At 42.9% G+C, this 17,320-nt stretch overlaps 2 protein-coding genes across 2 annotated transcripts; both read left to right on the top strand.

The window, feature by feature from the left end:
• The first annotated feature begins 2,265 nt into the window (after positions 1 to 2,265).
• On the top strand, positions 2,266 to 6,375 carry LOC135826761 (zinc finger protein 271-like). The gene is made up of 2 exons (XM_065339367.1): positions 2,266 to 2,619; positions 5,429 to 6,375. Exons 1-2 carry the CDS (start codon positions 2,392 to 2,394, stop codon positions 6,029 to 6,031), a joined length of 831 nt encoding a protein of 276 aa, XP_065195439.1. The 5' UTR covers positions 2,266 to 2,391; the 3' UTR covers positions 6,032 to 6,375.
• A 5,283-nt stretch (positions 6,376 to 11,658) lies between these two features.
• On the top strand, positions 11,659 to 16,516 carry LOC135826762 (zinc finger protein 493-like). Its single transcript, XM_065339368.1, has 3 exons — positions 11,659 to 11,839; positions 14,490 to 14,510; positions 15,092 to 16,516. The coding sequence occupies exons 1-3, from the start codon at positions 11,659 to 11,661 to the stop codon at positions 16,015 to 16,017; spliced, it is 1,128 nt and encodes a 375-aa protein (XP_065195440.1). The 3' UTR covers positions 16,018 to 16,516.
• The last annotated feature ends 804 nt before the right edge of the window (positions 16,517 to 17,320 follow it).

The raw sequence follows: 17,320 nt of genomic DNA on the forward strand, positions 1-17,320 counted from the left end.
CTTCAAGAGAATGGACTTGGCATCACTTCGTATGGATATATCTTGCGCCAACCTCTGTGAACTTCGTGGGTCCTGCGATGACATGTGGCAACAGTGGCTGACTAAGGTTGTGCCCATTCTTGATGCACATGCTCCATTGCGCCACGCGTCTTCCCGACCAAGACAGCATTCACCATGGGTCAATGAACATTTGTTCCTGTTGATACGACGACGTAACCACGCTCATCGGAAATGGCTGCAATCTAAGTGCCAGACTGATTACGATGCGTTTAAAGAAGCCAGGCGTATCGTGACTCGTATGAACCGTGAATTGAAGACGAATTTTTTTCAGTCTAAGTTCACCAGTGTTCAAGGTAATCCCAGGAAAACGTGGAAGGTTTTGAACGAGTTATCCGGAAGACAACGTGTTCAATCCGTTCCACAATGCTCTGCAAGCAACATTGGGTGTGTATTTGCTGATGTTGTCAGTGATCAACAACGAGCACCTGAACTGTGTCTTCCACAGGGCCCAGTGGGACCTAAAGGTTTTACATCCTTCAGTTCGGTGTCAATAGGTTGTGTGCGTAAACTGTTGGGTTCCTTGGACACCAGCAAAGCGACAGGCAGTGATGGAATACCCGCATTTCTTCTGAAGTCCTGCGCTGATTTGCTAGCTCCCTCCTTAACATTGATATTTAATGCATCTCTTGCTGTTGGTTCTGTGCCGGACGGCATGAAGTTAGCACATGTCACGCCGGTATTCAAGGCTGGAAATCCTCAAGATCCGGGAAATTATCGCCCTGTGTCTCTCCTGCCAATTGTGTCGAAGCTGTTAGAACGAATTGTCCATAGACAACTATCCTCATTTCTGGACAAGGAGAATTTGTACCCTCCCTGTCAGTTTGGCTTTAGACGTCAACATTCAACGGAAGACGCTCTAGTTTTCGTCACGGACACGTTTGTTCGCGCTCGCGATGCCGGACAAATTACTGGTGCTGTGCTCGTGGATATGTCCAAAGCATTTGACAAGGTCAGGCACCAAGTGCTCATTAATGATTTGTTTGAGCTTGGCATATCTGGTTCAGCATTAGTTTGGTTTGCCGACTATTTGTCCAATCGTCGCCAAATAGTGCACATTGCTGAGAACTATAGCCCTCCTTTCCCCTGCATGTGTGGCGTTCCCCAGGGCTCTGTTCTTGGTCCGCTGCTTTTGTACTCTATGTTCGTTCGATCCAGTCCATTGTCTCCGAGTTTTGTGTGAAAGTTATTCAATTTGCTGACGATATTCTATTGTATGTTTGCGGTACGCAGAAGAATGCGCTTAGCAACTCCCTGTCTGCAGCTGTCTCAGCCATTAGTACCTGGCTGTCAAACCGCAATTTAATTCTAAATGCTCGGAAGACACAAGTGCTCTTCCTGTCTACGCCACATATTACTGACCACCAATTTGCAGTCTACTGCCATGGAGTGCAGCTCAAGCAAGTGACATGTGCAAAGTACCTTGGAATACATTTGGACCAGGATCTTTCTTGGAGCACTCAAGTTGATTCTATGGTCTCCAAACTAGCCAGTAAAATTGGTATTCTGTTCCGAAATCGACACAATATTCCGCTGACTTGCCGAGAAACCTTCGTAAAGTGCCTAGTGTTGCCAGATTTTCTATATGCATCAAATTGTTTTTCTGCTGGCCTTTCCTTAACCCAGTTAGGTAGGCTTGAACGAATGCTAAAGCGAGCTTTGCGTTCAGTGTACGATACTGGTTTTTGTAGCCCATCAAGCCCTTTATTTGCGAGACTTGGTCTAGATCGTTTGGCAACCATGTATTGCAAGAAATTACTGTATCTGACGTGGCGCTGTTTGGAAGGCCGCTGTAGTGTCACATTAAGTCAAATGTTCGAGCGTTTAAATAATGGTCTTGCAACGCGCAGCCTTGTATCACGCACTCTTAAGTTGCCCATGCTCAGAACTGCCTTTGCCCGTCATGGCGCTTCCTTCCAATGTGCTAAGCTGTGGAATGATTTGCACCCTCTAGCTCGCTGTGTGGATAACTCCGCCCGTTTTAAGAAACTGTTACCCCAATGCCTTGCTTTTTCACGCTAGTAATTATGACTTTCAGCTATGCAAAATGCGAACATGATCACCTATCCAATACCGGTAGTCTATTATTATATTAATTATTCATATCTTTTTGCATCTTTCCCTCGAGTGGGTCTATTGTTATTAGGCAATTGTCTGTTATAGTCACCACTATAAATAAAAATCCAATCCAATCCAATCCAATCCCGTCTAACATCTCATGAATGTGTACAGCCAGAAAAGAAAACTTTCAAATGTAAAGTGTGCGATAAAACCTTCAGTACGCGATCTCATCTTGTTAGTCATGGACGAGTTCACTCAGGAGAGAAACCCTTTATGTGTAAGTACTGCGCTAAATCATTCAGTGAGAAATCAAGCTGTACTGTTCATGAACGCATCCATACCGGGAAGAAGCCGTTTAGGTGTGATAATTGTGACCAAGGTTTTTGCGACAGTTCCAACCTTATACGTGATAAACGCACACACACTGAAGAGAAGCAATTCAAGTGTACCGAATGTAAAAAGGCATTTAGACGATCATCACATCTCGCCGATCACCAACGCGCCCATACCGGAGAGATCTAGCTTTCGCACAACGCTTATCACGAATCATCGTTGTACTAATTAACACATTGCAACACAGACTGCTATGAAGGACCAATATGGATAAATAACACTTAGGCACACACACCCATACCTACGCTCGATCCCTCGCTCAACTAAATGCGAGAATCTCATCAGTAAATGCCGTTTCCCTCACCGTCCTAATCATTGGTGGTCACGTCCAGTGTTGTCGTCACGCTGAGTCTCCTACTTCGTCTTTTTTTCCCTAAATTCTTTCTCTGTGACCTTTAATGACAGACTCGACAGGTTGATTATGAATTGGCCTCCGCACTGGAAGGATTCATAGCCTTATTTATTCATACAGAAATCTTATTGGAATAGCGCTCCACCAGATTCCGGTGTTGCTTGGTGTCGCACTCCGATACGACCTGAAAAAAAGGGGTGTAATCCAATGTGCACAATGTCATTCGTATCCTGGAACTCGTCTGGCTATACTCTCTTCTCAGCCGATCATGCTCTATCCTACACTTGGCGATCTCATCACAGACAAAGGCCTTCTGCACTCGTACCGACTGGCGTACATTCACGCGTCTAACTCTGTACTTTATACCCCTTGGTTACCCCTTGGTGCATCACCACTTTAAAAATAAATCCCCAGAACCTGGTTCATAAATTTTGGAGACATTATGGATGACGATGGTGAAGAATAACTTGAGATGTGATTTTTTCCCTGTTGCTCAAAGAACTTCACTTCTTCTATGTGCACAGCATAACAGTGCAAGGTTTCGAAACACCTCACCCATATTATTTTATCTAGCGTCAACATAACTCGATTTACTGGTTTATGAGCCACTATCGCACTTGGCACTATGTACACATCCACAGTATATTCAGTTCTAAATTCATATCTAACATGAAACTGTCCAAAGTTGCACTATCCCTAGTCTGGTGTTGAAGTGTCATACTGAAGTGCATATCAAATCTGGTGTGATCCCAAAGCAGGTGTGAAGGTGAAGGGAAAAATGTAGCGAGTGAACCTGTGGTGTATGTGTGCGTGTGTGTGAGAGAGAAAGAGAGTTCGTTTTTGTACCTGTGTGCATGTGCGCGTGATTATCAAAGTTAATAGTAGAGTGCGGAATGTAGAGTCGTGGAAATGAATATCGACTGCTATGATGTGACGTGATGAGTGAGCACCGAGTTTGCATACGTATATATTCGTTAAAAACTGGATAAAACTAATTTTAAAGCTATTGTCTTCAAGTAAGGAGAGTTCGTTTTGGCATTTGGATATTTGATATTGGCAGATACTTTGCCGTTTTAGGAAGGAAAACCAATCAGGTTGCACGAATTGCATAAGAACTTCAGTAAGTGAATCATGGCTGATTTAAACTGGACATCCAAGGGGAGTGTAGCCTCTGACACATTCTCACCATTGCCACCTTTGGTGATATGGACCAGCAAAAGGTCAGTTGTGTGTCCTCCACCGCAGAATCCACCATCTTATTCTACGCCCTGGTCCTCCCTCGTTATAACGAGTCCGGTTAGTTCATAAACCCCGTTAGTAAATAGAAATCTGAAATCCCCTGCCGAAACGTGGTGTATACAGCTGTTTACAGGTCCGGTTACAACATAATCCGTTAGTACATAAAATCCGTTTTAACGACCCTTTGCCCAGGTCCCTGGAGTGCCAAACCCTCAGTATAAGATAATATTGACCATGCAGGACCAAGGCCAAAACACGTAGGATAAAGCAGAAAGAGAAAACGTATTATGTCTATGTATTCGTGAATATGGACGATCCTTTGCAATGTTTGCATCCAAGGAAGAGTTATATTGGAGATTTTCAATTATCTTATAACGAGTTGAAGCATCGATAATTTATGTTGTATCGAGGGTAGCCCGGGTAAGTACGAAGTAGTGCCTATTTTACCTTTAGCTGCAAGTCCTGCTACAAGATAAGTCTCGTTATAAGATAACTTTTTCGATGGCCCAGAGATTATCTACTAACGAGGGAGGACCTGTACAGCATTTCACAACGCATACGCCGTAGGTGGAAATCAAGTAGCGACATCTGAAGCCTCCTTTGCCCATTCTGCAAATCAGTATACCTCATTCAGTCCTTGGAACATACCATCAGTTACCACCCATTTACAGCTAGATCATCCACCGCTGAACCTAACAGACCGCGTCAGGGACTGTCGCCCAGAGTGCCAGAGGAAGAAAGATACAAACCCTACTGGGCTTCCAGCAACAGCTGTCGAAAATACATGCTCGATTCTCATGACATCGGCAAAGGACATTGACCATAGATCGCAAAACAGCGGTAACCAAGCTGTTAACTATCCTATCTCAGTTTCAGATCATTACAGAGGACACGGGCAAGAAGATTATGACTCGGAATGTGGCGAAGACTCCAACACGTGTCCCGAATTTGACCTTCACAGTATTGGACATGTTTTAGTATCCCCCCTAGGGCCAAGCGTATCTGAGGATGACAAACATCACAGTAGTCAAACGCTTCACAATCAGCATACCTCCGAGACGTGTTCTGAGAAAGATAGTCAACTCCTAGATGACTTTCCTCCCCATCATTCGTCTCAACAATCAGCATACCTCCGAGACGTGTTCTGAGAAAGATAGTCAACTCCTAGATGACTTTCCTCCCCATCATTCGTCTCCACAATCAGCATACCTCCGAGACGTGTTCTGAGAAAGATAGTCAACTCCTAGATGACTTTCCTCCCCATCATTCGTCTCCACAATCAGCATACCTCCGAGACGTGTTCTGAGAAAGATAGTCAACTCCTAGATGACTTTCCTCCACAATCATTCGTCGCTAAGTAGGGAAACTGGGGTGTCATTTGATCGCCAGCATGATGCGTGTGATCGTGCCAATTCACATTCTGGAGAAGAGCTTCATAAATGTAAGCAATGCGATAAATCATTTTCTACTCAATCCCGTCTAACATCTCTTGAACGTATACACACAGAGGAGAAACCGTTCAGGTGTGAAGTGTGCGATAAAACCTTCAATAGGAGATATCATCTGGTCTCTCATGGACAAATTTACTCAGGAGAGAAACGCGTTACGTGCAAGTACTGCCCTAAATCATTCAGGATGAAATCCCACCTCACTGTTCATGAACGTATCCATAACGAGGAGAAGCCGTTTAAGTGTGATCATTGTGACCAAGGCTTTTCCCATATTTCCAACCTTAGAGTTCATAAACGTACACATACTGGAGAGAAGCCATTTAAGTGTAACCTATGTGGCAAGTCATACAGACAAAAGGTGCAACTCACAGATCATCAACGCATCCACACTGGCGAGAAACCATTCAAGTGTAAAATTTGTGGAAAGTCTTTCTCTCAGAAATCCAATTTAACAGTACATGAAATGTTGCATTCCTGAAAGAAACTGATCAACAAGTGTGACTAGTCTTACACTGAAAAAAAACACATATAAAACCATGGTAACACTAACCCCACACAAAAGCTTCTTTGCAACGTTTTGGAAATGTTCATTTTATAATCGTTTTGAAATGAAATTAGCCCCATCTTAACTCCATGCAAAAGTCATTGCTTATATGATGACTTCTACAGTTGTAGCATCACAAACATTATCGTTATCATTATCATTGTTTTAAAGTTGATATATTGTCCAATGTCTAACTCTGTTATTCAATGCACTTCTTACACGTATTTCCATAGCTACCACGCCTGAAAACAGCTCATTTGCGCTGAACATGCGGCTCATTTTTGATAAAATCAGTAGCTTTTCGCTCATCTTTATTGTACTGCACATGTATCTGGTATGGATCCTTTCCCTCGAAGAGACGCCTTGCTGTTTTGAAATTCGCACATTATGCTAAATATGTGATGTACTTTGCTCCTGTACGTGCTTTTGCCGCATTTGTGTCGTTATAGTCCCTGTTGAAACTCATAAAGTCTTCTTGAAATTATGATCTCAATGTTCATTTGCTTGTGGGAATGTGCAAACAACAGAACGTGACACTTACTACCAAGAATCGAAAATGTGACAATTGTTTATGCCCAGCGATGCTCTACCACTAAGCACTCTACCGCTAGTGGTGGTCTAAGCAGCGACCGTTCAACATTTTCCTTTGTCTCCTGCGAAGCCACCAAGCTGGTGGGATGCAAGGAACGTACATGACGTTTAATGCCTTAATTTTGATTTTTGTTCACAGTATGAAACTCAAGATGTTCAGTTCCCTTAAATCATTCTTTATAATAATTATAGTTCCACCAAAATTTTCAAAAGTTGTAACGTGACGAGGTAGCAAGAAATTCCTATCATTGCATAGAACTGTGTATTTTGCTTTACGAGAAACCAAGAACCTCGAACACAGAATACTGAATTAAAGAGATGGCTGCATTTACAACGGTGCTGGTGAAACAGCAGCATCTCTGCCGACATGAGGTCTGGCATTGCACCATAGATGACAGAACATTATTATACTGTTTGGTTTTTCACCCTTAAGATGGCCCATGCCCGAAAATTCGGTGCATTCCATTTATATCTAGTATTATTTATATTCTTTGGACATGATTTTTCGCTCCCTGTCGGAGCTCATCAGTAGAGGATGATAATGATGATAATGGAGGAATGATCATTCTTATACACCAGAAATGGCGCAAGTGCGCGCTTTCCACATATATCAATGGCATATGCAAGCTGCTAAAATGGTAAAGTGTGAGAACAGCGATAAATAATCATAGTACGCGCTCATTGGTGGAGAAACACACCACACAGGCGACGAAAATCTTACGCGGAATACTGATGCCAAAGGAAAGTATAATGTATGTTGTTTATTATTATGATGTTGCAATGTCCATGTATGCAGGCCAGGCGAGACTCACCGCCGAGATCCCCTAACGCGACAGGCTCGGTTGCCCTTCAGGATCCACACCGACCTGTCCGCCCGTCAACAGGATCGACAGCGGGAGGCCCCACAGCGCGTACTATGATTATTTATCGCTGTTCTCACACTTTACCATTTTAGCAGCTTGCATATGCCATTGATATATGTGGAAAGCGCGCACTTGCGCCATTTCTGGTGTATAAGAATGATCATTCCTCCATTATCATCATTATCACCCTCTACTGATGAGCTCCGACAGGGAGCGAAACAGCTGTCTAGAGGCGTGGAGCAATAATTATTATCTCTCAACGGAAGTGTCCTTGCTGGTGTCTGTATGGTTCGGCTGAAGAGCGCGTGGTTGTGATGAGTTGGGAATGCAATGAATTGAAAATATGGCCGAAAGCTCTGTCGCAATATTTAATTCTGAAGTTTTAATGCGCCGTTAGTGGCAGAGCAGAGTGGACACGAAGAGTCGGTGAAGAAAGAAGGAGAGATGACAAGACGAGTCGGTGAAGAAGGAAGGAGAAAAGCAAGACACATCTGCAATATCTTTGTTTGATCAAAATGAGCTGAGCTGCTGATACGAAGCGTCGACCAAGCATCCCTGACTGGAGTGAATGCCCCAGCTGGCCTCTAGTTTGTCAGTGGTTGCCGATGGACGTGTTAGTATCACACTCACGACTACAAGTTTCCTGGTGTGCATCGACATCGGCATCAGTGGGGCCTCCCGCTGTCGATCCTGTTGACGGGCGGACAGGTCGGTGTGAATCCTGAAGGGCAACCGAGCCTGTCGCGTTAGGGGATCTCGGCGGTGAGTCTCGCCTGGCCTGCATACATGGACATTGCAACATCATAATAATAAACAACATACATATACTTTCCTTTGGCATCAGTATTCCGCGTAAGATTTTCGTCGCCTGTGTGGTGTGTTTCTCCACCAATGAGCGCGTACTATGATTATTTATCGCTGTTCTCACACTTTACCATTTTAGCAGCTTGCATATGCCATTGATATAATTATGTGGAAAGCTCGCACTTGCGCCATTTCTGGTGTATAAGAATGATCATTCCTCCATTATCATCATTATCATCCTCTACTGATGAGCTCCGACAGGGAGCGAAACAGCTGTCTAGAGGCGTGGAGCAATAATTATTATCTCTCAACGGAAGTGTCCTTGCTGGTGTCTGTATGGTTCGGCTGAAGAGCGCGTGGTTGTGATGAGTTGGGAATGCAATGAATTGAAAATATGGCCGAAAGCTCTGTCGCAATATTTAGTTCTTTGGACATGAAGTGAAATTATGCAGCGAAGAGACCGTAGTTGGAGAGTTTGAGATGAGTTACCCTGTAATACCTCGGACTACTTATATCATATGACAATCCGCGGTTTAAATTAAGCATCTATTCATATTTGATAACCGCAATCAATAAAACTAGCTGAACCGACATTTGTGTACTTTATTCATGCAATGTAAAAACGGTGGAGACGATGTATAATAAAACAATGAAAATATGAAGAAATGGTGTAGGGAAAATAATATGGATTCAAACAAGTTTTCGTACAACACTCATCAGGAATCGTCGTTGTACTAAAGGACACTGAAACAAAAATTGAACTATTATAGAAAATCTAAGTTAGAGAAATAACACTAAGAGCAACAACAGTGAAATTTACAAGTGTGAATTTTAACAATCAAAGCGAGAAATGAACAAAGGAGAAAAGAAGGAAAGACAACGTGATAACACATAACAGCAGTACATTACACCTAGAACATTAACGGCCAAGCTTGGCCGCACTAAACACGACACGTTACTTGAACAATTTCAACCCAATTATACTATCTTTCTGTACACACAAATTAGGCTTGTACAGACGCTGATAGATAGCTTCCCACACTTTTAACTGTAGTTCATAACCATGACGACCACGGCACAATACAGTGAACGAAGAGTCGGAATATGAATTGCAACAATCAGGACTAGCTAGCAGATGATTGTCCACTGAAGACTTGCTACCACGAAACCTACGCACAACACTAACACTCTCACCGGCATTCCCACCATCACTCCCATCACTGCTCTCCGACTCACTGCTCCCTCCGCCGTCCGTTCCATCCTCCGCTTCCTCTGTACTCTCTGTCTCGTCCATCCCGCCTGACCGGGTCCATTGCACTCAACTGGGCCGTCACCCTGCTATCACGTCCCTCCTTTCGCCCTTGTCCGCTGAGTGCGTAGCTTCTGTTGTAGTTGGCTGTTGATCGTCTTGGTCTTTCAATTATGGGCTTGGATGGTGGATTAGTTGTGGTTGCTGTAGATTGCGTTGTTGGTGTTGGTGTGGGAGCTACTGATATGCAAGGTGGGTCTTTTTGAGTCGGCATTTGTAGTGTTAATGCAGCTGTCAGTGTTGCTCTCGGTCTCCCACTGGCAAGCTCCACCGCCGCAAGAGCCGATGGCGGAGGATCAGGAGGAGGCAGTGGGACCGGGACCGCAAGCGACACCGCCTCAGCCAAAGCCGCCGTGGGCACTGACGAGGGAACCACCGACGGCCGGAGCAAAGGCGGCCACACAAGCCGACCCGGCTTCAGTACAACGACGATTCCTGATGAGTGTTGTACGAAAACTTGTTTGAATCCATATTTTTCCCTACACCATTTCTTCATATTTTCATCGTTTTATTGCACATCGTCTCCACCATTTTTACATTGCATGAATAAAGTACACAAATGTCGGTTCAGCTAGTTTTATTGATTGCGGTTATCAAATTATTGTCTCCTCGCCGTGTGTTTAAATATTCATATTTGAATCTTCCTTTTGTAGGAGTCTCTCAACGAATTGTCTGAGTTTGCATCACCTCTTGTCAAGTGTTGCAGAGTCAGTATGAAGGTAATTTCTCAGCTTGGGTGATCACATACTAAGCGTTAATGTGAAGTTAAATATTGAATTTGAGACCGGGTCAATTTGTTTGTGCGTGTGTGTATGTTTGAGGGGTGAGTGATTGTGTGTGTGTGTGTGTGTATGTTTGTGTTTTCTCCCGTGAACTCATAATGTGAAAAGATCATAATATATCAGTTAAATGTAAGGGTCTAGAATAGAATGATATCAATTTAAAGACGTGGAAAATAGCAAAGTGTTCATGTACTTATTCGAGAAACACTGCTTCGGAGGGGAGTGTTGACGCTCTCCCACCACTTCCATCTTTAGTGATATGGACAAGCGGAAAGTCAACTGCGTGCGCTCCACCTTTAAATATACGAAATTATGGTACGACTTATACAGCTTGTCACCACGCATGCGCCGGTAGTGGGAATCAAGAAGCGACCTCAGAAGCCTCCTTTGCCTATGATGCACTTCAGGAGACTTTATTCAGCCTTTGCAATATACTATCAGTTATGCACATGTTTCTACCAGATCTTCCAATGCTGGACATAAAAGAACCTCAACCCGATTTCCAGAGGAAAAAAGATACAAACTGAGATTTCAGCAACAACTGTCTTATATCCATGCTCGAATGCCATGACATGGGCAATGGAAATTGAACAAAGATAGCAAGCCAGCGGTAACCAAACTGCGAACTATCCAATCTCAGTTTCAGATCACTTCACAGGACACGGACACGTTGAGTATGACTCGGAAGAAGACAATTACTCACGCACGTCTTCCGAAGTAGACCTGCAAAATATCGGACATGTTCCAGTATCTCCCCTAGCGCCTAGCGTATTTGGGGAGGCCAAACATCATGATCATCAAACGCTCAAGAAACAGCTTAATTTAACTCCGAAGCGTTTTCTAATGAAGACAATCAACTTCTAGCTGACTTCCCTCAAGACCATACGTCTCTCGGCAAGGAAACCGGGGTGTTACTTGATAGCCAGCATCATATGCTTGGTCGTGGACATTCACAATCTGTAGAAGAGCCTCGTAAATGTAAGCATTGCGATAAATCATTTTCTACTCAATCCCGTGTAACATCTCTTGAACGTGCACACCCAGTAGAGAAACCTTTCAAATGTAAAATGTGTGATAAAACCTTCAGTATGCGACATCTTCTTGTCCGCCATGAACGAGTTCACTCAGGGGAGAATCCCTTTACATGCAAAACTGCTCTCGAACATTCAGTCAAAATACCCCACTGTTTATGAACGCATCCATACCAGGGATATGCCGTTTAGGTGTGATCATTGTGACCAAGGATTTTACCAAGGTTCCACCCTTAGACGGCATAAACGTACACATACTGGAGAAAAGCCATTCAAGTTTCAACGATGCGACAAGTCATACAGACAATCAGGGCATCTTATAGATCACCAACGCGTCCACACTGGAGAAAGACCATACAAGTGTATAAGAATGTGGCAAGGCATTCCTACGACTGTGGAATTTCACAGTTCATGAATGCATTCATACTGGCGAGAAGCCATATTCAGGTAGAGAGTGCGGAAAGTCTTTCACTACGAAAACCAGCCTAACAGTTCATGAACGCATCCATTCCTGCGGAAAACTGAACAAGTGCTAGCGACGGGTCATTTAATTGAAACCAAATCGCTTGGAAGACCACACGAATACCAACACAGTAAAACAGATACGGCTTGTTTTCATGATTATGGAAAATGGTATCATTACAGGCCCGTACTGATCCGCAAATAGCGTTATTGCAGTTTACAGCTCTCACCCATATCTTTGCAAAAGTAACCGCATGTATGCTCACCATGTTCGACATCCAAAACACTATAATTCTTTTGTATTCCAGTTGATATCCACTGTTGCATTCCTTGTTTTCTATTCCATTCCTACACAGCAGGAACATGTTTCCATATTTACCATGCATTAAAAACTCCATTCGGCTGAACGTGCCTTTATGGTTCATTTTTCATCAATCTGTACTGATTTTGGTCGGCTATTCTAATTCCTTTTCTTGGACGAGGCGCTGTGCTGTTCTGAAGTTTGCACACAAAGCTAAATGTAATGTCTATATTTACCCTTGGTCCCATGTGTAATAATTGTTGTATAGTAACATTTAGTCCTTCTCAAAACTTGTCAAATATTTTACGTCCTAACATCTCACGGTTCAAAAGTTTGATGAAAATGTAAATCACAGTGAAACGAGTTATGAAGCAAATATCCGCGACTGTAACAAGATAATAAACGGTCAATAAGTGTGTTAACAGGGCACACAACTGGCATGTTACTGAGACATTAAACCACCTGAGACCTAGTTCTCACACATTTCTAGTGCGCAAACCTACAGCCTTCCAGCTTGGTAGGTTCAAGGGTATGTGATTGTGATTGTGTTATTTCTTCTATTATTTTTAACTCGAATACTGAGCCAGTAATAAATGTACAAAAGAGTTAGCTTTGTGCCCTATTATCGCACTTTATGACGGTTTATCATCTAGTTACAGTCGTGGATAGTTGCTGCGTACCTCGTTCTCATGTGTTTTCTTCTACTTTCATTATATTTTTACAGTAGATTATGACCAACAATTTCCTTTCTGAAAAGAAGCAAGACAAAATGTTACGCGTTATGGGTAACTGTCCACCAACGTAAGCAGATCTTATACAGTCAGTGAGTGCGACATAATGGCACAAAACTGACAAAGAAGTACTGAGACTTTCGGCGACCTGACACCAATCTCCAACACTTCTCCAAGGCGCAAACCAACAACCTTCCAACTTGCAAGGCTCAGGTTCGGAAAGGTCCAAGAGGTGAAGGAAAGCGCAACGAAGAAGATCACGAGTTACGCATCCCGGCAACAAAGAATGCCGAAAGTTGTTGGTTTGCGCCTTGGAGAAGTGTTGGAGTTAGGTGTCAGGTCGCCGAATGTCTCAGTACTCCTCGTCAGTTTTGTGCCGTTTTGTCGCACTCGCTGACTGGATAAGATCTGGTTACGTAAGTCGTTGGTGGACGGTTAGTCATAACTCGTAACATTTTGTCTTTCTTCTTTTCATAATAATTTAATAGGCTCACCGTCGGAGTTAAATTTCCTTTCTGATGACACATTTTGATGAACTTGAAAGAAGATTTTGTGTCAACCAATGATCTACAACTAAGCTATGGCCTATTGGTCATCAAAGCAGCTACCGCGGAACACGTTCTTTAGACTTCAAAACACTCACTTCTTGTGATTTCACACAGTCTTGCGATACGCAGTACCCCTGTAAATCCCACACGCTAGTCTTTAGCACTATGTAGTACGCGGGAAGACTCCCGACACAAAAGAAATCATATATTCGAGGAAAAGATGTAAAAGGGGAAGGGTCAGAAAAAAAACGTCGACTGTCATCACGAGGACTCTTATTCCCGGCGATGATTGATATCTCAGTATGTAAAGGATATCTTTCTCTACTGAATGAAACCGGTGCGAGGTAGAGAGGCTTTCTTCTAGAATCGCAGCAGGATGCACTGTGTGCGAGCTGAATATGCTACGCCTCTGGAGTATGCTAAATACATACATATTTTTATACCTGCAATACCGGGACAAACTCAGATCGTCGATACTCTGGGTTTCTTTATCTAGCATGAATTTCCTAAGCAATACTGTGAAATCATAAGGTAGGCATAAATGTGCATTTTAACTACCATGTGCCAAGGAACGAGACTTGTTCCATTGCTCTTTCCTCAGGTAATTAGAACCTTTAAGTCACAAGCAAGGCAGGATATGACACGATACATTTCCATGAGGAGCTGATCATCCATTCCATATGATTATGATTATCTCGTTCCCTGAACAAATACTGTTGATGACTACATTTGAAGTCATAAAGCTGTGTCTGTGCTGACGCTAAAGAAATTCACTGCAATTTACATCAAAGAAAGGTCAAAGAGAATCTCCTCTGCAGTCCTGCAATTCGATCATTTCAGGCACAGCGTGTTTGTGTTAGTGTGTGTCCGTGTATCTGAGTGTGTCTTTAAGTGGGTGTCGGGTTGTGTGGATGGGTGTGTGTTACTGTGTATGTATGTGGTTCGGTGTGGGCGCTCATGATGTGAACAGATCATAATGTGTCCGCTAAATGTAAGGGCTAAGAAATAGATATCAACTAAAAGACGTGACAAATTAGCAGATTGTTTATGTACATATTCGGGAAACATAGGTGCTACGGATCACAATACTTACCTCCTAGGACAAGTTGTTCCTGCTCTTTGGATTATTGGTATTGAAGTCGGATACTTTGACCTGCGTGGCATTAGAATTGCGTTTGGAAGGATTGTATATAAGTAAGTGAATCATGGATGATCTTGACTGGACTTTGGACGGGAGTGTCGACTCTAATGCACTCCCACCACTTCCACCCTTAGTGATATGGACCAGCAGAAGGTCAACTGTGTGTCCTCCACCGCAGAACACACCAACTTCTGGTACACCTTATTCAGCTCATCACCACGTATATGCCGTTGGTGAGAATGAAATATCGACCTCAGATGCCTCCTTTGCCTATTATGCAATTCAGCATACCTCATTCAGTCATTGGAACATACCATCAGTTACCACCAATTTACCGCTAGTTCATCCACCGGCGGACCTAACAGACCGCGTCAGGGACTGTCGAACAGAGTGTCGAAGGAAGGAAGGTACAAACCCTACTGAGCTTTAAGCAACAGTTTTCGATAATCCATGTTCGATTCCCATCACATCGGCAATGGAAATTGAAACAAGATCGCGAGACAGCGATAACCAAACTGTCAACTATCCAATCTCAGTTTCAGATCACTTCACAGGACACAGGCACGTAGAGTATGACTCGGAAGAAGACAATTACTCAAGCACGTTTTCCGAAGTAGATCTTCAAAATATCGGACATGTTCCAGTATCTCACCGACTGCCTAGCGTATCTGAATATGGCAAACATTATGATCATTACAAGCTTAAGAAACAGCATACATCGGCGACGCATTCCGCTGAAGACACTCAACTTCTAGCTGACTTTCCTCAAGATCATACGTCGCTCAGCCAGGAAACCAGGGTGTCACTTGATCGTCAGCATATAATGCGTGACCGTGCAAATTCACAGACTAGAGAACAGCCGCATAGTTGTAAGTACTGCAAAAAATCATTTCCTACTCAATCTCGTCTAACATCTCATGAATGTGTACAGCCAGAAAAGAAAACTTTCAAATGTAAAGTGTGCGATAAAACCTTCAGTAGGCGATATCATCTTGTTCGTCATGGACGAGTTCACTCAGGAGAGAAACCCTTTATGTGTAAGTACTGCGCTAAATCATTCAGTGAGAAATCAAGCTGTACTGTTCATGAACGCATCCATACCGGGAAGAAGCCGTTTGGGTGTGATCATTGTGGCCAAGGTTTTTGCGACAGTTCCAACCTTATACGTCATAAACGCACACACACTGAAGAGAAGCAATTAAAGTGTACCGAATGTAAAAAGGCATTTAGACGATCATCACATCTCGCCGATCATCAACGCGCCCATACCGGAGAGAAGCCATTCAAGTGTAAAGTATGTGGAAAGTCTTTCCGTTGGAAAACCAATTTAGCAGTACATGAAAGAATCTATCTCTGATAGAAACTGATCAAGGATTGTCACAAGTCTTTTTATGAAAAGAAACACTTAGAAGACCATGCAAACACTAACACAATCAAACAACACACTTCATTTTAAAATAATGGAAGATGTAGGTCCGTTTTGAAATGCAAGTAACCCAATCTGAACTCCATGCAAAATTCACTTCTTACACGCTGACTTCTACATTTGTGGCATCACAAACATTTTCATTATCACGGTTGCACAGGGCACAATTTCTAACCATATTACTCAATGCACTTCTTACGCGTATTTCCATATGCAATGTTCTTAAAAAAACTCAGTTTCGCTGAACATGCGGCTCATTTTTGATAAAATCAGTATCTTTTCGTGCATTTCTATTCTTTTGCACGCATGCCGGGTATAGATTCTTTCCCTAGAATGAGACGCTGTGCTGTTTTGAAGCTCGCACCTGTTGCTGAATATGTGTTGTACTTTTTTTCCTGTATGTAGCTTCAGTGCCCTTGGCATCGTATTATAGTCCTTTTCTAGTCCCTATACAAACTCTTAAAATGTGGAACTCGGATGGTCAGCCAATATAGTTATATTGAAGAAAGGAAAAGGACCAAATGTTACGAGTTATGACAAACTGTCCACCAACGTAACCAGATCTTATACAGTCAGCGAGTGCCACAAAATGGCACAAAATGGAGCTTTCCGAACCTGAGCCTTCAAAGTTGGAAGTTTGTTGGTTTGCGCCTTGGAAATGTGTTTGAACTAGGCGTCAGGTCGCCGAATGTCTCAGTACTTCTTGTCAGTTTTGTGCAATTTTGTCGCACCCGCTGACTGTATAAGATCTGGTTACGTTGGTGGACAGTTTGTTATAACTCGCAACATTTTGTCCTTTTCCTTTCTTCATCTTAAAATGTTCTAAAAAATACCTCAATAATAATTTGCTTGAGGGAAAAAATGACTTCCTGGCAGGACTCGAACCTGTGACGATCGCGTATGCCCAGCAAGCACTCTACCACTTGTGATCATCCAAGCGGCGACCGTTCAACGTTTTCCTCACACTTATAATCTCTCGCGTCCTGTGAATTCACACAAGCTGGTGGTATTCTAGGAACGTACATGACGTTTAGTGTTTTAATTGCATTTTTTTTCGCTACTGCAAAACCCATGGTTTTCAGTTGCCTGGTGTTATTCGCTATCATTTAGCTCCACCAAAATTGAGGAGGTATGAATAGCTAAACAGTTTCCTCTGAGACAAAAAATGCAATAATATTCATAAAAAGGACACACTTCAGGCTCATTTCAAACATCTTGAAAGTTTTTGTCTTCA

This window comes from Sycon ciliatum, chromosome 10, assembly GCF_964019385.1.
Source record: "Sycon ciliatum chromosome 10, ocSycCili1.1, whole genome shotgun sequence".
In the NCBI taxonomy this organism is placed as follows: Eukaryota; Metazoa; Porifera; class Calcarea; order Leucosolenida; family Sycettidae; genus Sycon; species Sycon ciliatum.

Bases quoted from the DNA above. Each gene is read 5' to 3' on its own strand.
- LOC135826761 (XM_065339367.1), top strand. From the start codon at position 2,392: ATGTGTAAGTACTGCGCTAAATCATTCAGTGAGAAATCAAGCTGTACT. The intron at 2,620-5,428 runs GCCCATACCGGA...GTCAACTCCTAG, and splicing joins ATCTCGCCGATCACCAACGC to ATGACTTTCCTCCACAATCA.
- LOC135826762 (XM_065339368.1), top strand. From the start codon at position 11,659: ATGCCGTTTAGGTGTGATCATTGTGACCAAGGATTTTACCAAGGTTCC. The intron at 11,840-14,489 runs GTATAAGAATGT...TGATGTGAACAG, and splicing joins TGGAGAAAGACCATACAAGT to ATCATAATGTGTCCGCTAAA. The intron at 14,511-15,091 runs GTAAGGGCTAAG...CTGAGCTTTAAG, and splicing joins TCATAATGTGTCCGCTAAAT to CAACAGTTTTCGATAATCCA.